The sequence below is a fragment of the Natrix helvetica genome, assembly GCF_964273705.1.
Source record: "Natrix helvetica genome assembly, chromosome: 5".
Lineage (NCBI taxonomy): Eukaryota > Metazoa > Chordata > Lepidosauria > Squamata > Natricidae > Natrix > Natrix helvetica.
The window spans coordinates 41,547,206-41,575,118 of NC_138551.1; the positions used below are offsets into that span (position 1 = coordinate 41,547,206).

A 27,913-nucleotide genomic window follows, 5' to 3' on the forward strand; every position below is an offset into this window, starting at 1 on the left:
TAACAGATAAGAGCAAGTCCCGGTGATGCCTATCACCGTAGCAGGGATCCACAGAGTTCCCTCAGCATAGTTGTGGGCGTACACCGAGTCCCCTACCCTAAAGTTTCGAATTTTGCTTGTTGAGTCAGGGGGATGATATGGCAGAGGTGGGACCTTCCGACTTGCTAAGTAGGTCTCGAATTGAATGGCCGTGAATTGGGGCCCATTGTCAGAGACCAAGACATCGGGCAGGCCATGCGTGGAGAAAGTCTCCGTAGCATCTTGATGACCGCCTCTGCCATGGTGGAGGTCATCAGGACTACCTCTAACCACTTCGAGTACGCGTCCACAACTACAAGGAAAGTTTGGCCATGAACTGGGCCAGCAAAATCTATGTGCCGCCTCTGGGGGAGCTGGTCTGGACTCCTGGCATGGTGTGCATGTAGCCACCCATTCCTCTATCTCCCTGTCCATGTTAGGCCACCAGACGTAGCTCCTAGCCAAGGACGTCATCCTTACAATACCAGGATGCTCCACATGTAACGCCTCCAACACTGCCTTTCGCAGTTTGTTTGGAATAACCACTTGGTCCCCCCACAACAAACAGCCATTAATTACAGACAATTCATCTCGTTTTGTAACATACAATTTACAATCAGCCCCAACAGGCCCCTTAGGCCACCCCCTCCACACCCAGTTCAAAATTTGCTTGATGGTGGGGTCTTTTGCCGAAAACCGGGCAACGTCATTGGACGAGACAGGTCCAGTATCCAAGCAGTCAATAAGTAGGACCGGTGTCTCGGGAGTGGGGTCAGCCAACAGTTCGGGAAGGGGGCAACAGCTCAAGGCATCTGTGTGTCCCCAGGGTGGAGGAGGGGCGATGGATTAGTTTGTAGGAGTATGCTGCCAGGAACACAGTCCACCTGGTCATGCGAGGGGATAGCGAAACAGGGGTAGGTCGGTCCCCAGCCAGTTGTCCCAACAACGGCTTGTGATCGGTCACAAGTTCGAAGTCCCGGCCGTAAGGATACTCGTGGAACCTTTTGACACCTGCTACTGCAGCCAGAGCCTCGCGGTTCATCTGGCTGTAGTTTCTTTCTGCTGAAGACAAGGTTCATGAATAAAAAGCAATAGGGGCTTCTGTGCCGTTGGACATGCAGTGGCTGTGGACGGCACCCACGCCGAAAGGCGATGCATCACAGGTTAACACCAGTGGTAGAGTCTGGCTGTACTGGACTAGCAGGGAATCAGCTGTCAGCAGTCGCTTGACCATGACAAATGCGGCAGCCTCGGCTTGGCCCCAGGACCACTTGGCGTTCTTGGCCACAAGACAGTGGAGCGGTTCAGCGATGGTGGCTTTCTGTTTAAGAAAGATGCTATAGAAATTAAGGAGCCCAAGGAACGCCTGCACCTCGGGTTGTGTGTGGTGTGTGTGGGCTTCCCGGATTGCTTTTACTTTTTGTGATGTCGGGTGAATCCCAGAGCCATCGATCATGTACCCCAGGAACTCGACCCTCGGTACGTTAATTTTGCATCATTCCATGATGCTTTTGTACAATCCAGGGGCGATACTAACTCCAAATTGCAGGCAGTGGCATTTGAATACACCCCTGTGCGTCACAATGGCTTGAGCCTCCGCTGTAGCGCCATCTACAGGCAACTGTTGGTATGCCTACGCCATGTCCAATTTAGCAAAGATTTTTCCTGGGCCTAGCGAATGTAGTAAATGCTCTACAATGGGTACAGGGTACGCGCTTTGTTGCAGCGCGTTGTTAATTGTGCATTTATAGTCTGCGCAGATGCAGACTGACCCGTCAGGCTTGACCGAGGTCACAATAGGAGTTTCCCAGCGAGTGTGGTCAACTGGTTCCAGGATTCCCTGGCTCACTAGCTTGTCAATTTCCCTATCAATGCCCTGGCCGACGATGAGGACTTGGTTCCCCTGATAGTCACACAGGCTGATGTCTGGGGTGCGAAGTTGCCATTTCTTCAAACCAGGAATGGCTTGCTTCAGGGTTGACCAAGACATGATCGTTAAGGACGATCCAGTGTCTATTTCAAGCTCACAAGGAGCGTCCTCTATGAGGCCAGTGATCTTCAGTTTTTTTGGCCGCCTAGTGCGGACTTGTCCTATCGCAGTGTGATAGGTAACCTTTTCTCTCTCTCTGGGCGCCCTTGTGATTTATGCCACGCCCCTGGGGTGGGCCTCTGTTGGCGGTTAGGAGTGTCCTTAGGCTGCCATGTGGTGGCAGGGAATTTGCTCCAGCACACTTTGGCAATGTGCCCCTTTCGCTCACAACATCTGCAGGTTGCGTCTCAGAATTTGCAAGTAGAACAGGCATGGTCCCCTCCGCATCTTGCGCAGGGCAGCAATCGCGAGTTGGGTTTTCGCGTCGGTTTATTGCAGCTACTGCACATGCGGTAGCTGTCATCTTCTTTGCTGTCAGAGGTTTCTTGCTCAGCAGCCTCGTGATGGACGCGGTACGTTGTGTTGACGCTGCCAGGCTTCCGCAGACTTGTCTGCGGATTTGGATGCTCGGGCCTTATCAAGTGCGATCTGCAGAGACATGTTTGATTTGGCAAGCAAACGTCTCTGCAGATTAATGTCCCGCATGCCGCAGATTATGCGGTCTAATATTACATGGTCCAGGTCACGGAACTCGCAATAAGTCGCTGCCTTTCACACTGTCGCCACGTATTGATTGATGGATTCGCCTTCGTTCTGATTTCTCGTGTTGAATTCGTGGCGGCGAACATGCCTTGATGTCTTGGGGGCATAGTGGGTCTTCAGGGTCTGCTGCAACACCGCCCAAGGAACCGCTTGGAGTGGAGTCGGCTCCAATTAGTCTTTTGCGGTTTTGAAAACTTCTCTGCCATAGTACCCCCAAAAAAGGTTCTTTTTCCTGGTGTCAGGGACGCCCATGAGGTCGTTTCCCTCGAGGAAGCATTCGAATCGTAACATATACGATTCCCAGTGTTCGGCCACCAGATCATATGGAGTTGGTGGGGCGTGCATGGCCATTTTCGGTTGAGGCGATTCGAATTTTGCCGCTCAAAATGTTAGCTCGATTGCCGCACTGAACTCCGGGCTGGATCTACTTGCTGGATGTCTCGTTCGTCCTTCACCTATCTGCCTCTCAATCCCACCCTCGTCGCCAGTGTTAGATCGGGTAGTGAGAAGGCAGACACAGGCTTAACGTAACAACAGTTCTTTATTGTAATGCAACAATGTACAATCCAGCAACTTCTTGCTCTGACAGCAGCCCTCTTATAGGGAGCTGTCAGACCTCTTAGCCAATAGGATTCAATCTGTGTTCCCGCCTGAACAGAGGACCTTGTTGGAAACTATAGCGGACAGAGTTAATATCTAACAACTCTCTCTCTACCTACCCACCTACCTACTGTATTTCTCTCTCTCTCTCTCTCTCTCTTGTATGTATGTATGTATGTGTGTGTGTGTGTTACAACCCCTGGTATGCCCAAATGGATCCATACTAGTCTCCCTTTATATATTTATTTATCAGCACAAATACAACACACACACACACACACACACATATATATATACACACGCATGCGCACACACACACATACATACATACCTACTCTCTCTCCCCCCTACTTATCTACATATTTCTCTCTCTATTTTTCTCTCTCTATTCCTTTACCTACCAACCTACCTACTCTCTCTCTCCCACTATCTACTGTATTTCTCTCTCTGTCTCTATTTTTCTCTCTCTAGCCCTCTACTTACCTACCTACCTATTGTATTTCTCTCTCTATTTCTCTCTCTATCTATCTATCTATCTATCCTTTATCTATCTACCTACCTAACTACTCTCTATCTCTCTCCCTACCTACCTACTGTATTTCTCTCTCTTTTTCTCCCTCTCTATCCCTCTATCTACCTACCTTTTTAAAAAAATTGCCTCTTCAAAACCTGGGGGCGTCTTATACTCCGGTGTGTCTTATACTCCGAAAAATACGGTAATGTAACTTATGATTTCACAGTTGATTTCTTTGTGCTCTCCGAGCTAGATTGTTTCCTTACAGACTCAACTAGTTAACATCATCAATGTGGGGGCAATGGGGCTTCCTGGTTGTTTATATATTGTATATTAGCTTGCCCTGCCACTCTTGGTTGGAGTGTGGCTTCCTCCTTTATGGTTCCTTGATAATGGTAATGTTTCTTCCCTATATCCAGAGATAGTATTCTGCTGGTTCTGATCGGTTCGCTCGAACTAGTAGCAGAAATTGTGGGTGGGCCTGCCCACCCACTCTGGCTCTACGGCATCCCATTTAGGTCCCCTTTTTTGGCAAAGTGCATGTGTTGAAGGCAGAGTGCATGCACAGACACTCACATTTGCAAACCGGTAGGGAAGGTAAGTTAATACCACCCCTGCCTACAGCTGATACTTCATGCTCATCTTCAATGTTGGCTGCTGTTGCGGATATGTTCTAGGCCAGTGAGGGTGAACCCTTTAGAGACTGAGTGCCCAAACTGTAACCCAAAACCCACTTATTTATTGCAAAGTGTGATCAATAGAATCTAGGCTGTTTATTTCCTTCTTAGGGTTTGGATTGTGTCTTTTAAATGATATGTAAGTAGCCTTCATTTTACATGTGCATTGATGGCTGATTTATCTGAATGCCAAGCTTGCAGGAAGTCCTTAGCATTTTTTGGATTTGGTTGGGTTTGATAGTTTCCCAGTTGAAACTATGGTTGAGCCTGACCATGTGTTGCTTTCATCTTGTCATCTAACTGCCATTTGGTGTTCATTATACGGCCTGTCAGTCTCAACCTGTCTATTCTATGTAGTGACTGTTATTCTTACCACATATCTTATAGATATCTTTTGATACTTTAGACTGAGAGGACACTAAAAGAAGCAGGGTTCAGACCTGGTTATCATATTGAGACAGCAATAGTTGCACTTACTGATAACATTTGGAGGGATCAGAATGGTGGCGGGTGCATTGATTTTGTCTCTCCTTTACATCTCATAGCCTTTGATGCCATTAATTGTAGTATCTTTCTGGATTAGTTTAGGGAGATGAGTATGGGAGACACAGTATTGCAGTGTATTTTCTCCTACCTCCAGGATTGATTCCTTGTTGGTTGTGATAGAGAAGAACAGCCTTAAACGTGTAAGATGTGTGGGATTCCACAGGGTTCTATTATCTCTCCAGTTTCTTTTTAATATCTACCTGACAACTGCCAGGTGAAGTCATATGAAGGTAAAGAATTAGGTATCATCACTGTATGCTAATGACATTTAATTCTACATCTCTGCCTCAGGCCTACCAAGTAATATTATCAAGGTGTGTTTCAGTGCCTGAAGAATAGGGTGTGGATTGGGAGGAACAGCCTCAGCTTCATCACTGGCATTTAAGTAGCTGTAAATTTTGGGACTACTCACAGGCAGGGACTTATTTTCACCAGAGTGGATTAACCTTCCTTTAGGACAGTGGTTCTCAATCTTCCCAATGCCGCGGTCCTTTAATACAGTTCCTCATGTTGTGGTGACCCCCAACCATAAAATTGGTGTCTCGGTTCCTAAGACCATCGAAAATATGTGTTTTCCGATAGTCTTAGGCGACCCCTGTGAAAGGGTCGTTCGACCCCCAAAGGGGTCCTGACCCACAGGTTGAGAACCACTGCTCTAGGAGGTATAGCTGGTGTGCAATACCTCTGAGATTTATAGCTGAGATTTTTCTAGACTCCTGACTCCTGCTTGAAAGGCAGGTGGTACTATGGCTAGAAGGGCCTTTCCATACTTCCATCTTATGTGCCAATTGTGCCCATTACTGAACCAAGAGGTCCTGCGCTTTTGTTGCCTACAATGTGAATGACTGTTATCCATTCTACATAGGGTTACCTTTGAACACCACTTGGAAGTTGCAGCTGGTCTGGAATGCAGTGGCATATTTTATTTCATTTTATTATCATTTTATTCTTTCATTAAACAAATGGCTGCCAAACTCACTCACAATGACTCTTGACAGTTTGCAATACTACACCATCCAAACCATGTAACACTCCTGTTCTGCTCACTGCACATGCTCCCAGCAGAATTTCGAGTGTGATTGAAAGTACTGCTCATCACCTATAAAACCCTTCATAGCATAAAGCCAAGTTATTTGCGGGATCGCCTGTCTCTAATTACTTTTTCAACAACTGACCAAGTTGACAGTACTTGTTTGATGGGGCTGTTATTATTTTGACTTATTTTTTAAAAAATGTAGGACTCCCTTTCGTGTCCGTTTCAGAAGGAGGAAATCCCTCTCCCATTTTGCAGCTGTTCTTGCATTCTCTGGGTCCAAAGACTGGAAGGCAAATTGCATATCATGGTGTTTAGAATAAATGAATGCAAACTACTTATTAACCAATGGTCCAATTTCATATGCTAAGCCAAAATAAACAAAGTGCCATGCAGAACAAGTCATAGATATTCCTTACCACTATGCTTCATATTGGCTTATTTTTTTAAAAAAAAAACTGGTGAATTTATTTTGTCATATGTGCTAATTTAAGGGGTTTTGACTTACTTTTTTTCTTTAAAAGTTTGAACTGGAAGTTCTTGTGATTTTTTCCTATGCTCTATGTGCAAGATTTTTATTTTTAAAAATTCTGAACTGCCTCTGTAGCCCATGATAATTCTATTTCTAGCTATTGTGAGTATCCCTAGAAAGGGTTAAAAAATGTTCTTGCCAAGTCCCTCCAGAAGCGATAGAAAGGGTCAGTCCAGGCATTTGTTGGAAATTATTTATTGTTCTTAGTAGATTTTCTAGCTGGAGAATTGAAGAGGGTGACGAATGTGCTATTTGTCTGTTATGGCAAAATAATGTTACAAGCATTTATCTCTGCAAGCATAAAATAGCCATATGTATCGTGCCCCAGAATTCCCCAATGCAAAACCTCTTTCCCTGGGTTGAAGAAAGGGTAGATTCTAGTTAATGAGTTCCAGAACATCAGGCCAGTGAAGGTAATTCATATCAACCTCATAAAACTCTTTATTGATGTCTCCAGAGGGGAAATCCGGATGTGACCATTTATTTATTCTGGATTTTGGCCATGTATTTATTCTGGATTTTACCTCTCTCTCCTCTATTTAACATTTTCTTCTAGTGAGTCTTAAAGGGACAGAAGATCCCTTCCTCCAAGATGTTATTTGGAAGTTTTTTCACTTGCATAGCAGTATATCCATTAACTCTTGCAACTCACAGCCAATTCAATTCTTTCCCTCTATGCCTCTTTCAGTTTGGCAAATATATTTTGCAACATTGGGAGGGTGCTTTTTCTCCCCTCCCCCCACTTTGGATCACGGACTCAGTATTGTTCAGAATTGTTCAACTCATGCAAAAATAAGGGTGAGGTAGGACGCCACACACTTTTCCATTATAATGGTGTTATCTGTACTGGTAGGTATATGGTTACCTCTTACATTATTTATTAGAGCTACCATGTGTATTGCAAAAATCCAACTATTAGATTATTGCAAAGAGATATTAAAAAAACCTTCTCTTTTCTGCAATACTCTGAAGTTTGGAAGCCCACATACAATTGTTCTACATTTACTACATTTGTTAAACCTATCTCAACAGATATGAGTCTAGATTTAAGGGATGCATCCTACAGAAACACAAGGCCTTTTTCCAAAATTTTCCTTTTTTCCTCTTTAAGAAAAGTAAGCTTAGGTATTAGCTGTCTGGTTTACAGTAAGTCAATCCCTAGGCTAAACAATAAGGCCAAATCCAACAGAGAAGAGTCAAAATCCCCACTTAAGTTTAAAATGAAATAAAGCAATAGACCTGGCTACTAGCATTAATCAGACAAAAACACTTAGGAAGGTTATGGATTCTGATAAAGCAGTTCCATGAGCTGCTGCGGTGGGATCTGTGAGCCTCTTAAAGATAAAACAAGTTAATCAAACGTGTGTCCAAGAACAGCATCCAAGAAAAAAAAATAGATCAGCCAATTTTGATAGCCTGATCAGATGTCTTCTAGGGGATTCCTACTGTACCTTTTTAGCATGATGCTGAGTAATATGAAAATTAAATGGGGATACAGATTCAATAGAATACATCAATTCCACTTGCCAACATTCAAATAAGCAAAGATCAACACCAGACAAACCAATCAGACAGAAAACAATGATTAAGAAGCCATCAAGAAAGAAACTTCATGGCGCGACAGGCAGAGAGAAGAAAGAAGGGAGTGAGTATACTACAAAGAAAAAGCACAATGATAAAAGAAAAGAGGGAAAGAAGACAAGGAGTCAGATAACTTTGAGGAGGACACACCAAATGGCGCAGCAGAGGGTGATAAAAAAGTCAGGGAAGGAAGGATATATACCCAGTAGAAAGAAAAAGCAGAAGCTTAGAGATTGGGATAAAAGGCTCACTAGGAAGAAGTGGAAAGGATAGGGGCGGGGGGGGGGGAGTGAATATTGACAGGAGAGAGGAAGAAGGGAAGTATATACACATATATATACAGGAGTAATTATATTAATATGAATAATTAATTGGATATTAAGAAATTTCTATGTGGAAAATATAAGTTAGAGGTTTGTGATGTGTTCTTTTACATCATAGTTAAATTGAGTTGTTAATTGATTGAATAACAAGGATGATAATGAAAAGATAATTAAATATAAGTTAAATATTTGGAAAATGGATATTATGCAGATTGGTACATATATAATTTTTAAGAAGATGAATATAAGTGAGGTGCATATTGCCTGCCATGTTGTATAGCAGATTGATGGAACTGTAATAAGCATTGAACAGCACGAATTGTAATTAAGAGATAATTAAATGTAAGCTAAGTAATGATATGGGGAAAAATGGAGGGGGAACTTGAAATATATTTTTAATGAAAAAAATAACTGAGATTATAAAGAGAGAACTAAAAACTTGGGACATGTAATGATGTATAACTATACAATATTATTATGAGAATAGCTGGAAACTGTAACTAGGCCCACACTTTGGCCAAAAAATAAGCTTTGGGGTGGGGTGGGGGATAAAAATGTAATTGCTATATATGTATACTTTTTTTTAAAGGGTGATATATGTTAAAATTATTAATATGAAAGGTGTTTATTTAAATGAAACTACTAACAACCTCAACATTAAAGGAAGCCTGCTTAGATGCTGATACACCTTGCAAACGAGATGGAGAGTGGAAGAGAGAAGGGAGACAAGAAAAGGAAGAGAGAAGTTAGGAGAGAGGGTACAGGGGGAAAAGAGGAGTAGAGAAAGAAGGAGCGGGAAGAGGAGAAAGGAGAAGGAGAGAGGAAGGGGAAGTAGAGAAGAGAAGGATGACAGAGGGAAGAAAGGAGGTAGGGAGAAGGAGAGAGGGAGAAGAAGCAAGAAAGCAATGGATAGGGTATAAATATAGTGTATGGAAAGCAGAAGAGCAAATGAGAGTTGATGGTAAGACAAATTGACATAATATTGAATAATACAAAATAGTGTTGGTTATGATCTAAGGGTATACATGTATGAAAATAAAATAAAATAAAAACTTATTAAAAAAAAAAACTTCATCAATACCAAAACTGGCAGGGCAAGCTACTATATGTAAACAGGCACCTATACTCACTTACACTGATGATGCTACCTAATTGGGTAATGAAGTATCTACTTTATAAGCAAATAACCAAGCTCAAAGACCACTAAGAACTCCATGGTAACTGAATCTGAATTATCTTTCTCATCCGTGCAGCAACATCCACAAAGAGAGTCAAAACAGGAAAGGTGACAGTTGTGGCATCATGAATGAAGCCCTGTCCATTTATATGTAGATGCAATGTTGATAAATGTATTAAAGCAGGGGTGTCAAACTCGCGGCATCACAGCGGTGTCACGTGACGTATTGGGACTTTTTCCCCTTCGCCAAACCAGGCGGGGGTGGGGCCAGCACGTGATGCAACCAGACTGTGAGTTTGACACCCCTGTATTAAAGGAACCGTGCTTCTTAATGATGTCATGATCACCTATTTTGACAGCACCTGCAAATATTATCCTCTTTCCCTGCTTCTCCTCACCATTGAACATAAAACATCCATACTTCTTACATGCCATCCTGCTCAATGTTCATCTTTGTACCTTTTGTGCTCATTCCACTATCATACTTGCATTTAACATTCTCCAAATATGCAGTGCAAGAAAGATGAGAAGGGAAAACAGAACCAATTATAACCATTAAGAACCTGATGGGAAACAATTGTTGTATACTAGAGACGATATTAATAAAACAGAAGGAAGCAAAATGGAATTGCATGTATATGATCAATGTGTATGATTCTAGTGCCAAAATAAAGCTAAAGTATATGAAAGCAGCACATGGTTGAGTACAGATTGGTTTGACTCACACCAATGTTAAGCCACAAATTATAGTTCATAAAAAGTACCTCAAAATTATGTTCACAGATTGTACCAAGCAAGAATCAAATAATTCCTAATTTAACATTATCTTTGAATAAGGGATTTTGGTGTCTTTTTTGTAGGCAGAGCGTGAGAAATTTGGGAAAGAAGATGATACTTTTAGACTCAGTCAGATGAGAGGACAGCTGGATCGATCTGTGAGTAGCCTACAGCAGGAGATGGAAGACATCATGATGCAAAATGAACACCTGCAGGTTTGTTGGCCTTATTGAACCGAAAGGTTTCTAGACAGATTAATTATTCATAAAGTAGTGCTACAGAGAGCTTTGTAAAATAAATGTGTGCTTCTGCAATTCTTATTTGCTAGTCTGAGAAGCATAGCTTGTTCTAACAGCCCATCCACCCTTTGGCTGGTATGTTGATGAACAGCATAATTTACTTTTTATCACCTCTTCGCAGTTGCTTCAAGCACAATAATTAGAGGAGAAAGCAGCCAATGCTCATACCTAACACTCAATTTCTTTAAAAGGTTTTGGATCATATTCTACTGCAGAAGAGAATAAATAATTTCTCTAATTATTATAAACTAAATTATAAAGACAGGGTGAAATGAAATCCATGAGCAACTGGCAAGCAAAGAATTGTCTGTGTGCTTTGGGGGATATTTGGTGGAGATTAATATTCATTCTGGTGAATTATATTGAATGGCAAGAGGAAACCAGCTAAACAAGTTCCAGTTATGCTTTTTTTTTGTTCTCCAAATGCACTAAGATCTGACATGGAGACAGAGATTACAAAATCCAGCCCATGTAGATGATTGAGAGAAGAAAATACAATACCTATTAATATAGGTTGTCTTCTGTCACGAGAGACCAGTTTAGGCTCATGGTGAACATGCCCTGCCCCTTACCTGCTGCCTGAAAAAAAGAAAGAAAAATAACTTTAAGAAAACAGGAAAAGAATCAGAAAAAAGAAAGAAAAAAGGGATTATCAGAGGAAAAATAGATCCTTTATCCCCACCCACCACTTGCTTCAGGTCAAGCTATCATGTTAACGGAGTACAGGTAGTCCTCAACTTATAGCACTTCATTTAGTGGACCGTTCAAGGTTACGTTGGGAATGAAAAAGTGACTTATGACTGTTTTTCATACTTACGACATTGCAGCATCCCCATAGTCACATGATCAAAATTCAGATGCTTGGCAACTGGTTCATATTCACGACAGTTGTAGTGTCCCAAGGTCATGCGATCACCTTTTGTAACCTTCTGACAAGCAAAGTCAATGGGGAAGCCAGAACTGTGTTACTAACTTAACTGATTCAGATAACAACTGTGGCAACAAAAGTCGTAAAATGGAGCAAAATGTCTCACATAACAACAGAGGTTTTGGGTTCAATTGTTCACTGTAAGTCAAGGACTACCTGTACCTTGTGGCGCAGTGGTTAGAATGCAGTAATGTAGCCAAACTCTGCCCACAGTCTGGAATTCGATCATGACAGACTCAAGGTTGATACAGCCTTCCATCCTTCCAAGGTTGGTAAAATAAGGACCCGGATTGTTGGGGACAATATGCTGACACTGTAAGCCTCCTAGAGATTGCTGTAAAGCACTGTGAAGTGGTATATAAGTCTAAGTGCTATTGCTGTTGCTACCTATGAAGACCTGCAGCCTTCAACAAAAAGCAAAAACATTGCTAACCCCTGTAGTTATGAAACTCTGGAAGCCAACTTTACCAACATGTTCAACATCACAGCCCCATGAATCTAGGCTGTATTTTTTTGCACTCATTCTAGGTCCAGATTGCAGAGCTGGAACAAACACATGCCCAGCAACTGATGGAACTGACATCACAACATCAGCTAGACATGGAACTAGAAGCAGAAAGGCTACGCAGTGCTCAGCTCCAAGCTGAACGGACATTGCAATCCCAGGAACGAACCCATCGGCAAAGGGTGAAAAATTTCGAAGAACAGGTACAATATTAGATATAGACGGAGTAGCTTTTCTTAATAATCTGTTGATGTCTATTCTGTTGATGTCTAAAATCTGTAAATAGATTCTGACATGCACATTGAAAGTTTACATATATAAGCTTCCCATGTTTGTATGAGTTGGGATAGTGGTTGAAAGAATGAAGAAAATCTCAAGGATTTGGTTTGTTTAAAGGCAAACTAGTGAAGACATCAAGGTGAAAAAAGTTTGTTGTTTTTTCCAAATTCCTCTGAATGAACATCAGTCCAAATATCTTAAAGCAGGGCAGAAAAAAAATCATTCTGTCCATTGGATTTTTTAGATGAATAATAAAACTCTTTTAAGTATTTGAGTTTAGGAAATTCTATTAGTGTAACAAATGGATAAATGGATGGATGGATGGATGGATGGATGGATGGATGGATGGATGGATGGATGGATGGATGATTGTAGTTTATTCAATAACATTTGGTTAAACAAGCTTCAGTTCAATGAGCAAAACTTCTTCTTCTAAATCATATTTGTCTTCATCATGATTTGAACATGTCATAGTGGCTGGTTTATGTCATAAAACTACAATGACTGGATTTACACATGAACATAAGATAAAACCAAACAAACTATGTTATAGTTTATGAATGCATATAAAGAACCCTGCCAATCTATGAAATAAGTGAGGGCTTCTAGGGTAAAATTAGAAAGGAGAGAAATAAAATAACAAGAAATTGATGGAGGGGTGCAAAGTTCAATTTTGATCTGTGCTCAACATAAGAATGTCTTGCAATAGGAACTGTAACTGTACTTGATATGATTGTGTTTGGCGATCCTAAACCAGACGCATCAATGTATTGGCATTCAGAAGGTTTGTGAGTATTTTAATATTCACAATACTTGAGTCATTTCCCAAAGAAAGAAAGGGTATAAAATTTCCTCCCACATTGTACTGGAGTAAATCCAAATCTGAATTTATGCTCTTTTTTTAGCTTGATCATACAGTATTTGATCAGCACTACCACCTAATCATAATCCAAGATAATTAGCAACAATAGGGAATAAAATAGGAGAATCTTTATTTACTATGTCTAAATAATTATAAACAAATTGCTATAATTTCCTATCTGAAGCTCTCTCATTCATAAACAAGTTTTTAGAAGTGAAGAAAGGATGGAATGAAGTTGTAGAAAACAATTAAGGATGTTAATTAAAACAATTGAAGATAGTGCTTATGCTGTCTCTATAATTTTGATTTCTGGAAACTGAGCAAATGTGAAAATGAAGCATTTAGGCCAGTGAGAACTGAATCTAAATCCTCATTATGATCATGAAGCACACATAGTAACTATGGCCTAGTTGCTATGTCTCAGTTTTAATACTTACCAGGCTTGTGAGGTCAAAATCAGAAAACTTTAAACACTAGAAGAATGTAGCAAGAAGGATGGTTTGTCCCAAAAACTCTTTATGCCACTCTGATGAGCCTGATACTGGTTGCAATTGAAGTCAGAATTCTGAATTAAATTATCTATTGGTATTTATCCTTGCCTATGCTTATGTTTTTGTAGGTGAATTCTCTGAAAGAGCAATTGGATCAAGAAGTGAGAAGGCGGCAGGTGTATCTGAGCCAGGTGCTTCATACAGTAAAATGAATAATTCAAACATTGCACCTGGATCTCAGATGGCCCAAAAGCAGATCCATCCTTCAGCATGATCCTTACACTCAAGATTTGGATTCATTCATTTCTTGCATCAGGGCACTCAACGGAAGCACAGTCAGAGAAATTGGAGATCCAAGACGAGCAATGCTGGCATGCAGTATTTCTCCACCCAAATAGCACATACTCTGAACACTTGGAAGGCACAGTAAAGATACCAAATAACTAGGCAGCAAACTGCCAAGAGGAAACCCTGCTGTGCGGGCAGCTGTTCTTTTTAAGATGCTTGAAAGCCAGGGCACCAGTGCTTAACTAATTCATTTAGAACATCTGACAGGGAGGGAATTCTCATTTGTTTGGGTCTTGGGGTAGTGTATCCCTGCATGATCTCTTGGAGCTTTCAGTACTGGCTGTACAAACATTGAAATTCCAGGTGCCTGCTAGGAGCACCCTGCTATTTATATATCTCTGCATTTCCATCAGTTGTCAGATTATTTTTCCCCTCCTGCTGGCAACTATTGTTTGATGCACTGTGCAAAATTATAACTTCCTCTTCCTGCATAGCTATACATGTGGCGGCTATTTGGCTGCAGTCATTCAGTGTCACTTTTAACCTGTGCATCATACAAAATCACAGTTCTGCTGGCACCAAATTTATAAGACAGTAGAGAGAAATTAGAAAGGATGGTGAAAACAACACCCAAGAATTGATCAAATCGTTTGCTGTGTATATGAACATTGAGCCATTTTCATGGTGGCAGGTGGCTGAGATTAATTCAAACCTAAGTCATTTTATGACATGCTGGACTCCAAATATGTCAAAGTGTTAACATTTGACATCCACCCACTCTGCCACCTGACAGGCTCCAAGAAATCCCTTCTGGAATCGAACATTGGTTTCCCTGGGAATGACAAGAAGCCATCTTGGAATTGCTGTAAACATCACCTGTTATCATTGTTTCACATTTTTTTTCCTTATAAATATTTGATTTTCCAAATCTAGTTGGAAAATGTATGTTGCCAGAGAGTAAAATAAAGATGTAAAAACACATTTCCCAAATTGAGGAAAGTAGTTTTCATTATTTTATAGAGAAATGAGGTACACAGTATGTTTCCACTGGTTTGGAATAGGTAATATTTAAGATGTAGCCCTGAAATGTGGACAACTTTTAACAGCAGAAAGTTTTGTGGCAGATTTATTATAGTACAAGCTGTCAAGCCGGCTGAGGATCACTTCATGCATCTGATGATGTGAACAGTAGCCAATAAAACTTTTGTGGCAAAACAATCTGTTTGTCCTTCTGATATGCCCAAATCTCTTTATTAAAGTACTCTTGCTACAACAGTTAAAATAGCTCCCCTATAACTCCCTATTGCGTTAAGCTCTTTCTTGATTAAACACAGCATAAAGGACCCACTGTCCAAATTGAATCCCATACAGTGCGTCATACTTGTATTACAAAGTAAGATCCATCTGCTATGATTACTAAACAAATAACCTGATACTTCTATAAAAGGGGGGTAAGAATTGCTAAGAATTACTGGAATTCTGAAAATACTCTTCATGGCTCTTTAGAGAAAATCTTTGATGGCTAAAATCTGCTTAAAGCTGACTTACCTAAGGTTACATGGTGCATATCAAGAACCAGATGATGAAATTTGAAGTAATTTATATTAATGTTGATTTATATACATATTGCTTTGACTCCAGAACCCGATCTGTACCATGGTATATAAAGGCACCAATAAGCCCGTAAATACTTTCTGCCAAATTTGTGCCTGCCAAATTTCATGTTCCACTTGAAGTCTAGCATCTAAAAAGCTTTAAAAGCAGTAAATGTTAGAGTTGGGGAACGCCACTAGCAACACAGTTATTTCCACAGATGTCTCTACATTCTAGAATACAGATGTCAAAGTCGCGGTCTCACGTTACCGTCGTGACATTTCATGATGTTTTTCCCATTCGCAGAGCTGGGATGGGTGTGACCTGCGCGCGACGCATCCATTCCACAGGCTTCCAGTTTGACACCCCTCTAATCTAGAGGGATCCTATTCACTTGAGGCACAGCTCTTTGCTTTGTTTGGGAGTATGTTCACCTACCTAGAAAAATAGGAAAAATAAGCTGGAATGGTAGAGATGGCATAGTAGAGGCATTCTAGTGAACTGGTGCTTTTTAATCTATTATATTATCTGTGGCTTCAGTTTTATGACAGCCCTTTAATAGGATTGACTACAACATTTTCTACGAATTCCTGAGACTCAATATAAAGCAAAAAATGTATATACCCAAAAGTTTAGACCTACTCTATGCTGGTATGAAATCCCAATTCCATTCATTGTTCATGAAATGCAGACATAATGTGGTTGATTTATTCATCCTTTAAGCTTATCTAAATCAGGATTAATTTAGCCAACCTCCAAGGAGCACTTTCTACCCTGTCTCCCATAGATAAGACCTGAGTACTAATGATGCTTCTTTGTTATTTTATAAAATAACATAAATCATTCCTTTTAATGCTACAACATTAAGTGCCAAGCAGCAAAAGGGAGTTTGTTCTATTCCTAATTTTGACCACCTGGTTTTGACCTACACATGGGCAAAGAGCTGGGAATCCCAGAAAATAGGTATGCATTGCTAATACAGTCAGTTCCAATGAGGGAAAGTTTCCATGGGTGAATTTAGTTAATCTGATGCTGTTCCTTCTGAGCCCTGCTGTTCTTTTTCTGCTCAGTTTCAGTTCTTTCACAGGAATCTGTTCCTTGGCCTCCATTCAGCAGTGAAACAAACCTTGCAATAATTACCACAGCAGATATTTCTTACTGCTTTTTCAGTATTGAATACAAGCAGCTTCAAAACAAGGTCCCCGTGGAAAAGAGCTTTATCTTCCAAACACTGAAAGCTAAACATTCCCCTTGTAGCTACCAACAAACACTGTAATGTTTTTGTTTTTCTACAAAATGAATCATAGCAGTTGCAGTTGTGTGGATGTGTATTTTTTTTTAAGGTGAAAAAGGATTAAAACAAATATCATCTTTGCTAAGCCATTTCACACTCCTGTTGGATCATGACCTTCATAGTATAATTCATAATTCAGAGTACTGGAAGTGCAACTTTAAGAGGGATCTGATTTACTTTACACGAGAGCAAGTCCCATCAAAAGCAACCAGTTACTTGATACAAATCCAACAACAGTTTGTTGAAATTAAAAAAAAATCTTACAGATGTGTTCCTGGAAGCATGTCCCAGTGGATTCATGGGATCTACTTTTGAGACTCTTCCTTTGAAAGCAACAGAACGGGTACACAATTATGTCCTACTTTTAATAATAAATAATGCCCACATTTCAATAGGTTTGTTTCTAGGAAAGTGTACGATTGACATGCTAGCCAGGATCAATTTAACTGACATAGTACAACTCAGCAACTTTTGTTGCATCATATAAAATATATTTCATAAGTGAACTGATCTGTCAATTTACTTGCTTATGTTGACAAGGTAAAAATGCTAGTAATTGTAGATATTATATGAAGTACTAGGGATAACTTCCTTTGCAACCATGAGTTTCCTATAAATCTACTTCATAAACATATTTTTTTTGCAAACTACAAGAAACACCTATCTCCCTTCCCATCTTTTAAAAGAGAAAACTCTTCAAGGATCCGAAAAACAGTGTATAATGGCCAATGAGCATGGCATGTAGTCTTTAAGAAGCATGCTATTATTTTGCCACTTTGAGTCATAGAACTCACATGTCCAGAGGGGTGGGAATGAAATTATCACCTTTTTCCATTAGGGTGGTGGTGCTGGAGGGCTAGAATGGAATGGCATGTTAAAGGGGCATGGGTGTATCCAGCCTCACAAATTTAAAGCGAAGTTTTAGAAGAACCAAAAAGTGAGGCCACCAGATATGGGCTCTGTTACTAAAATTTACCAGTGTGGTATGCAAATATAAAGAAGGGTTATGTATCATTCACAGACTCTAGATTCCGATTTCTTTGCTGACCTAAGGGAAAATTGGGATACAAGCATCAACAAAATCGCTTAGCACCAGTGAGGATGATCTGACTACCTCCTCTCGCATCTTTTCCAACCTGAATATGACAGCAATTTCATGAGGTTTATAAGATAAATGCAGGAAAAGAACAACACGGAGCAAACAGGAAAGGGAGCAAATACTTGTTAACTAAAGAGGCAAGGATTACAGATTAGTTTGTTCTTTGGAAACAAAGTATGTACTTGCTTAAAGGTTCACTGTTTATTCAGCTAATTCTTGTGCAACTTTGTCAATTAGTTTATAACTTCTATTCCCCTGAGTGGTAAGCTGCATGGGTGGATCTTAATGAGCTTTTGTGTATCCTCTAAAATATGTCCCTAGATAAAGCTGGAATTAAATAGGAATAAGCCTCCCTTTATGTGGCAGCATAGCCGAGTGACATACATGGGCCCAGCTGTGACTCAATGAGAGGAGATAGTTGCATATGCAGGATTCAGCTGAATCAATTCCAGAGCTTTATGAATGACAAACAACCTACAATGCCACCACGATATATAATCGTATGTATAACAAGGAAATGAGATGATCTCATACTCGTGGCAGTTGTTTCCTAGGAGAGTGAAGCCACAAAGTGGAAATATTAAAACTTGCTTTTTAAATTAATTTTCACAGCACCATATGTTGGAATGAATATATTGTTTTAATTAATTTGGTTTCCAAGACACTAATGAGAAAAATAATTGTTATATGTACAGTATGTTCTTAGCCACGAACTTCCTATATGCCCTAGAAGATTGTTTTCCAACTTCCATGGGAAGGAATTGCTACCCAACATGTGAATTGCCAACTTTGCTGTCAAGAAGAAAAATGGACTAGCTGGCTGTGATGCTTCCTATTAAAATGTCACAGGAAGATGGATAACCTATGTAGTTGTTTATTTGAGAAGCTATATTTGTCCTCATGATCTAATCTGTTGAGAAATAAAGATCATCTCTACACTGAAAAATACTGAGCTGCTTCACACATGCCACTAAGCCATGGTTCATTTAACCAAGATTTATTGCATAAAGCATATTTTGCTAGGTTTGCACATCACATTAAGCATTAACTGGTTGCTGACAAACCACACAGCCTGGGACTACATGCCTTCCAATTTATAATGATAGATAGACACATAGATAATTGTCTGTTAAGCCCATTAAGCTCTAAGATAATGATTTTCAAACTTTTCCTTCATTACCCCAAATGCTTTTTTTTAACCCAAAAGTAGATAAAACACTTTAAGTCAATGTAAATGCCCTGACTGTGATTGGGTAATGGTTCTTGTGTCATGAAGAAAAGGAAAAACCAATTTTATCCAATTTGGGTAACTTATCCAGGGTTTGGGAAGCACTGCTTTAAGGGAATCTGATTTTTTTTAATCGTACTATGTAATATCGTGGCATGTTTGGGTTGGTGAGATATACAGTAGGAAAAAGACATTTCAGGATCCAATCTGGGTCAGTCAGTGGGACCAGAGATTTAGTCTTCTGAGCTTTCAGATTCGTGCTGGAGTCCATTCTCCAGGGAACTTGAATACTGGAATTCTCTCTACACATTTCAGTAGAGAGAAGTTCCCAGAGGATGGACTCCAGCATGAGTCCAAAAGTTCAGAAGACAAAACTTCTGATCCCGGTGACCAACCCAGATTGGATCCTGCAACATTATCCTGGGACACATGTATTTACTTTCATTTGTAAAAAAGCCATTGTTTATTGCCTACTGGTGTATGTGATTCAGACAACGATGACAATCTGTCTATCTATTGATCCTATGTGTATGTGCGTGTATATTGCTGTCATTTAACCCTACTCTGATCTAAATGTGTTCATTGATTTAGACAAAGGGTTAAGATTTCCCACAAGTACCCTGGAAATTACATTTTTGTGAATATCCTGATTCTTGAGAATTACACGAGAACCCTTGAATTATTCACTAAATCTAGAAAGAAAAAATGGTAAGACTGGCTTAGACCTTCAGTGTAGCTCTACTTTTCTAGGGAAAAATGGACACCTGTAGACATTGCAAGTCATGACAGTTAAACCAGACACTATCAAACTGATGCTTGTCCAACTGAAGTTCAGTGAAAATCTCATTATTGGGAAGCCTGCTAATTTGTGCAAAGTTTTGGTCATCAAATAAGTATATCAAAATTAGTGGGATTATGATAATGACACAAGTCATTATGGATCAAACCTAAGTCCTGGAATTCTATTTGTAATTTATTCCTTCAGAAAGCTATGCCAGAAAACTCTAACTTAGCTAGAGGCCACGGACAGAAATACAATGTTCAATTTAGGTGAGGGAGGATTCATTCCTAGCTATATTCATCTTGTCCTTGACAGCTGTCAAGGTTTCTAGAGTTGATATGTCTGTTTTAAATGTATTTGTGGCCAGATAAGAATTAATGAAAAGAATGTACATAAGAGTTATCAAAAAGAAAGTAAGAAGATTTTGTTTCCTCTTTAAATACTGGCAACGTTGTTTTCTTTTTTCTTCTTGGGATGCTAAAAATAAGACCAGGAAATTCTTACTAGCAATATGTGTTTTAAACTACATGCCATACTCAAGCAGCTCTTTGTCTTAGCTCAAAAAAAGTCAGCATTTATCTTAAGCAAATTATTTTATCAGACAGGGTCAGAGACATTTTATTCTGCCTCAGAAGTAAGAAAGCCAAATAGCACTGTCAATTATAATAAAAAAAACCCTCTAAGGTCCATTTAGAATCAAAGCAGTCATTTTTATACATATTGATAACTAGAAAATTGACTAAAGACATGAAGGTAAACAAATATTTGAAGCTGCTCCAGGCTGCAGATTTTTTTTCCCTTATAATTGAAAGTAGGATTAGAGTTTTTAGATATAATATAATCCCTTTTGATTTTATTTTTATATTACAACCAACTCTTACATACATGTGTGTAACTCTGCTCACTTAGAAAACCAGGTATTTGAAAGTATGGAAAGTTAAAATGAGAGAGTGCACTGCTCGCCACTCTCCATCTAATTTTTTGATGTTAAATTTGTGTTCATTTATTCTGCAACACAAAGACAGTTCAATCTGTCCCATGTGGTGCACAAGTATTGTTGGATTTTTGATACTGTCTCATCTTGCTTCTCTTCCTGGAACTGTTTTCATGCACTGATGATGTACCTAGCCCAGTAATGAAATGTGGTGCAGGAAGAAAAGCAACTTCAGAGAACACCAAGATGGCAACAATTCAAATCTGAGCCACATATATTCTTCACTGGAGTAAGTAGGATATTTTTTGAGACATATTATCATGTTTGGAGCAGAGCTTTGGTTCTGTGATTGACAGCAAAACTGACAGGGACATACACCCCTTTGATTTCTGGATTCTGGGCATATGTACATTGAGACTTTATTCTTAGGACCTATAGCGTATCTACAAATCAAAGAATTGACTGACTGGGCTCAGTCAGTGTCCTAAACTGCACTGTACCTGAGTTTTGCCTTAGTGAGTTGTATACATCCATTTAACTGTTTCTCATTCGATAAAATGCAGCTTCCCACAATATTTCATTCTAAACCACATGACAGTGAGGGAAGACAGAAAAAGAAGCAGAAAAGTTACAAGAAGCAGTGGGAAGAAATAATTCAAGACTGGCTGTTGAATAACGAATGGACTAAGAAGAGACTACCAGTAGCTTGGATGAAGAAAATACATTTTACACATTTTAATTGATGTGTATTAAAGATCTAAGTGTAAAGGACTGAATACTTACAATATACATTTGAATATCAGCTCTCCAGATTATCAGACTATATATATATAGTCTACTATATAGACTATATATTTGCAACGTACCTTTGAAACTTCATATTTTTCTTTAACCGCTCAACTATCTTCTTTTTGTCATTGCCCTATTCATAAAATACACTGAACCATAAACTAGCTCACCTGTTATTAATCTAAATGTTGTGGAAACTCAGACTGTGTAATTACTTTATAGTTCATGCAATAAACAGAAATTTGGGTTAAGTAAATAGCAGTTATCTATGGTTGGTGTGTTTAATAGCTGAGATAGCTGAATCTGCATTCTTCTGTGTATAAATTGGAATGCAAAATCAGAGAGCCTCATTGGATATTGTGATCCTTTCTTTTCAAAGTAGAAGTAGACAAGCTATGGGCTCCAAGGGCCATGTGTATTGCTGGTTTGAAAGGCACAATTATGCACTAATTTACACATATACAACATCCATTCAACAGAAAGTCACTCATAGGTAATAATCTTGTTCTTCCCAGCTATCCTATGAAAGAGCACTGCTACTTCTTCCCAGCAATCCTATTATAGATCACTGCTTTCACACATCCATTTGGTTCAAGACCACTGGTTTGACTGTGATAACTGGTTATCCTGTTATCACAAGCAGTCAAACACAATAGCTTCTTCGTCTCAGCCCAGGTGATGAGACTGATAAAGTGAATGACAATGAATTGCAGATGGATGCAAGAAGTCATTGCATAAGTGAACATAGAATCAGACTCACCAAGCAAGTAAATAGGGAAATGTAATGCAGATATTTGATCAAAGAGACCAAACTAACTAATTGTCTTCAAAGACAAGTTAAAAAGAATATATGAAAACTTTCCATTGGTAGGTTTGCCATATTATTATTATTTATTTATTAAATTTATTTATTTATTTATTTATTTATAATAAATAAATAAATAATAATAAAATAATAAAACCAGACAATGTCCATCTTCTAATTGTTAGGGAGGAATGTTGAATTTTCACAAGCAGATTTGGAATATATGATATAGACCAGGAGTGTCAAACTCAATTTCATTGAGGGCTGCATCAGGGTTGTGCTTGACCTTGGGGGGCTGGGGGCGTGGCCAGCTCCACATCACTCACATCCATTTTCGCCCGCGATGGCCTCCTGAAACCCTTTGCCAGTGAAAACGGAGCTTGCGGAGGCCGCACTGCATATCACATCAGCATATCTCATCTGCATTCTGGCACCATAAGAATGGTACCAGAATTGAAAGAGCTATTCTAAAGAAACTTTACAATTGGAATATGACAAGATAGAATGAAGCAAAACTTGACATTTCAAAATGGAAATGTTGCTCTTTTACAAATGGAACTTGAGCTTGTTCAAAAGTTCTAGGAGGGGTAAGTGTCTTATTCTTATATTCTATTATTCTTGACAAATAAACAGTATATTGTTCTATTTGGGGTAGTCACTTTTGTCTGTCTAGCATGCAACTTCAAGAGGGAAGGGAATACATGCCTAGCCAGCTCACTTAGCCAAATCAGTTTATGGCCATACATATACATACATACATGCATGCATGCATGCATATGTACATACATATACATACATATAATACAGAAAGAGAAACAAGGAAAATTAAATTGGATGTATGAGAATAAACAGATGGAAGGGGCTGGACCACTTTAAATCAGATAATTACCTTATACACTAATTCAGAGCATGAGATCATATTCAGGATTGGAGCAAAAATGTTATTGTAAAATGTATGTTCAGTTATAACTAGTAAATTACAGAATCATATCAATTAGAATTAATAATTATTTCAATTAACACCAGTGTTATGCAAGGCTATCCAGCAAATCATAATGCAATTACAGACACTGATAGACTTTATGGGAAATTATATTCAACATGAACAAAGGATATAGCTCTACTAATGGACGAATGGGATACCAATACTGAAAAAGACAAAGGAACCCATATTGCAGGAAAAATTGGATTAGGCAAAAATGCAGGAGATAAATTAATAGAATTATTAACTTACTATAAATGTAAATGTAGATTCTATAAATGTAGACTGTAGAAACTGGAATAATCAGATATACAACATCAGAATAAAATGATAAGACTATAAGATAGGAAACAGAAAATTGGGAAGTACAATTAATCAAGACACTTCTAGATGTAGATTGTGGGAAAGGCCATCAATAGCCTGTACCAAACGTACAAATTACCCTTAGATCCCAAAGGTGCTTTTTTTGGTTCTTTCTTTGAAAACTTTTCATTTTCACTTTCATGCAAGAAGCTTCTTCAGTTCTTAGAACTTCTGAGGACTAGACCTTAAGAATCATTCTGCCAAATCAGGCATTGATCCTTTGGAAATGGAAAAACAGACACTGAGGGATAAAAAACAGAAAGATGGATCTCTGAAGGGCAGGGGTAGGATACAGTTTGACCCTACAAGAAAACAAAGAGGGAAAAAAATGTACAATGTCTTTCTCTTAGCAGGGCTTAAAGCTGATCAAACCAACTGGCTGGTGAAGTACATTCTCTTCCAGAGCAAACACTTTAAAAAATAGCAGAACAAGCTAGAGAAATGTGCCTTCTTGCAAAGAACAACTACAATACTATCAATGGACTTTGAAGATCTAGGAAGGGAGTTTTGCTCTTGTCGGTGTTCCTTTCCCATGCACAGTCCTGCATTTATTTGGAGGAAAAAATAAACTTCTCACAGAGGATGAAATTTAGCAGACACAAATGGAAAGTTCATCACTTAGGAACCGAAATTAAACAACAGCTTTAGGTTGAGAACTACCTGACAAGGTTTTTTTCCTTTGTTTGTGTTTTTGAGGACAGAAGTGCACATTATCCTCAACCTACCCCCAGACCACCACGAAGGGAACCTCCCTTTGTCTTTTCTTTCTTCATCTTACAAATAGTTGTTCCAAGATGCTGGCTAAGTGTGCTGTGTGGTCTATCTGCTATACTTCATCATAGGCAAATGTTTCCAATTGGCTACCGTGCAACAGCTGCAGAATGTCCACTTCCTTTTGATCTCAAGTCACTGTCTTCCACAGCCATTTTGCCCCTGGCTATTTACTGCTTTCTATTTATTGCTCACAGTGCACCTTTGCATTTTATTTTTATTTCTTTTAATTTGCGGACTTGTAAAATAGAGAAGCTGGGATTTTTGTTTGCTTCATTGATCTACTGTTGGACATTTTAACGTTTAAAAATGACAAAGCAATAAACAGTGGTGGCGCAATGGTTAGAATGCAATATTGCAGGCTAACTCTGCCCACAGCCTGGAGTTTGATCCTGACGGGGCTCGAATGACTCAGCCTTCCAAGGTCGGTAAAATGAGGACCTAAATTGTTGGCAGCAATGCTGACATTGTAAACTGTTCAGAGAGTGCAGTAAAGCGGTATGGGGCCATATATAAGTCTAAGTGCTATTGCTATCGTCAAAACAAATACACGGGAGAATCAACAGCAAGTAGGTTTATTCAAAAGATCTCTAAATGGCAACCATATGCCTGCAAAGCCCTGATGCGCACTGCTTTTGAAGCTCTAGGTCACTGGCTCCTATCTATATGCATAAGTGCCTACCAATCATTAAGACAACCAAAGGATCAGTGTACCACTTAACTTTGTAAAACATACACATTCCAGTGAAATGAATCTCCCTCCTTCTCTTCCTTCCTTGACAAGAGTTCTGCCAGTTCCTCCAACTGCAACTGGGCTGTGATACTATCCTGACACTTGATAAGGCATGGCCTGATAAAAAATGTTGATTGCATGTTTGAACCTCTTGAAGCAATTGATTTTTCCCTGTCAGTGTGAAAGTGCATTTACTTCTTATATCCACCACATTTGAAATATGGAACTTTTTGCTCTCACCTTTCCCCATGGCTTATACCTTGATTTTAATTTCTCAGGCTTCATGCTAGGAAGCAATCAATTGTTCACATAGCCAACATTCCTGCTCTGACAAACTGGAGATGAATATGAATCACTGGTGTAATATGGTTATTTTAAAAGGCAAATGTAATTTTAGGCTGCATCAACTGAAGCATGAATCCCAGCAATAGTTTTGCACTGGTCGGCTCCTACCTCAAATGTTGTGATTACCGATGGACTATACTGAACATTCTAAGGGATGTGGTGGCTCAATGGCTAAGACGCTCAGCTTGTCGATCAGAAGGTCGGCAGTTCAGCGGTTCGAATCCCTAGCACCGGGTAATGAAGTGAGCTCCCATTATTTGTCCCAATTTCTGCCAATCTAGCAGTTCGAAAGCATGTAAAAATGCAAGTAGAAAAAATAGAACCCACCTTTGGTGGGAAGGTAACAGTATCCCATGCAACTTCGGCATTTAGTCATGCCAGCCACATGACCATGGAGACATCTTTGGACAGCTCTGGCTCTTTGGCTTTGAAATGGAGATGAGTCGAGAACAAGAAGCACATATGTACGAGGGGAACATTTGCCTTTACCTTTATACTGAACATTAAGAAAAATTCAGACAAACTAGAACAGACATGGACATTGTAATGAGATGATCGGGGGGATAGGAATTGTCAAATGTGGTGAAAGAAATTGGACATGTGTAAGAGAAAAAATGAAAGTACACTTCAAATATCTGAAACAATGTCAAACAGAAAAAAGGTCAAGTCTTTATCCCTATTTAAGACATGGAATAATTACTTAAAGTAATAATGCTCATTCGTATAGGGTATGGAATAACCGATTTAAGGCAGATTCCCATTAGTAATACTGATAAAAGGGGGAAAAACACTTCCTTACAGGAAATGTACTTCAACCATAGAATCACTCATTGAGACAGGTGATGAACACCACTTTAATAGTTTTGTTCAAGCAGAATGTCTCCGTCAAAAATGCTTTGATTAGATTCCTGCAGCAAGCAGAGTTGGACTCAAAACATAAATGGCTCCTTCCAATTTGATGATTCTAAATGCAAATCTCAGGCTAGTACGGCCCATGACCAGCAATCTGACATCCTTCTCAAGATATACAACAATTATGATTTCAGGAGAACTTTATGGAACTGAAATTGGGTGGAAAAGAGAAAAAAGAAAAGTTGAGGGAGTATTTCTTTCCCTCAATAATATAGATTAAGAAATACACACATTCACACTTTTTTACCTAAGAAGATACCATCAGACACTGTGGCCCTAGAGGCACTACATACCCTTGAGCCAGCATTAATTTGAAAGATCCAGAAAATAGCAATACAGTGAAGAAAATGAGGGAGCGTCATCTTTTGCTAGAAAGAAGGATGTTCTTTGATAATTGATTTTGGGAATAGAATAAAATATTTTTACATGGACCTTTGCTTCAACTAGATCACCGTTGTCGATGGTTGGGAGACACAGATGTGAGATTTTAACCATCACTTCCATCAAAATGGAATCTGGAAGCTTCTTCATGCAAGAAGTAGTGAAAAGTAGAGTCCGGAGTATGGTAGAAAAAAGTTCCCAATACTTTTCCCCCCTATCAGTCTTAATAAGGAGTATTTTAGGCCATATTTAGGCTCTTTTCTGAGCACAGGGAGCTCTTATACACAAGAGACAGTGCGGTAATGTTATTTTTAAGCAAGCTGGGTCCATCTGTGATTATAAATTACAAAGCAAATGGCTTCAAAGTGCTTAGCTAGTTTATGGTTCGGTACAGCCCAGAAACCTTGCTTTGGTATCCTCCCAGCCAGGCCTGCAGCATAAAACCAGTTTGGGTTTTTGGAGCAATAACTTTAAAAGGATGCCAAATGCTAACCAACCCTTGTGACCTACTAAAGAAGGAAAAAATGCAAAGTGGCACGCGGTCCCATCCTTCTTTAGGAAACTCACTGGGCACGGCAGCTGAAGAATGTGTTTCCCCGGGAACTAACTTGCCTGCCTGCCTGCCACGCATTCTGCCGCCGCTGCTCCGGCGAGTCAAAGCCTTAACTGTCCCCGACGGATCTTCATAGCGCTTTAAGAGAAGGCTGATCCTTCGAACTCCGCCCCTGAGTTCCCGGGACGCCTCCGTCAGATCCCATCCCAATTGGCTGAGTAGGATATGAATATGTATGCCCTGACCTGTGTGAATGAAGCGCTGTGCCCTCCCTCGCCGCCGCACAGA

General features: G+C 39.5%; 1 protein-coding gene across 7 annotated transcripts in view; it reads left to right on the plus strand.

Annotated features, from left to right (window-relative positions):
* The window catches only part of CROCC2 (ciliary rootlet coiled-coil, rootletin family member 2), a 108,105-nt gene extending 92,891 nt beyond the window's left edge, over positions 1-15,214 (plus strand). For all 7 annotated transcript variants that reach the window (XM_081954441.1, XM_081954447.1, XM_081954442.1 and 4 more), the window contains 3 exons: positions 10,494-10,625; positions 12,166-12,345; positions 13,903-15,214. In XM_081954441.1, coding sequence (XP_081810567.1) covers positions 10,494-10,625; positions 12,166-12,345; positions 13,903-13,986 — 396 coding nt within the window. In that variant the 3' untranslated portion in view covers positions 13,987-15,214. The remainder of the gene's footprint in view (positions 1-10,493; positions 10,626-12,165; positions 12,346-13,902) is intronic.
* The last annotated feature ends 12,699 nt before the right edge of the window (positions 15,215-27,913 follow it).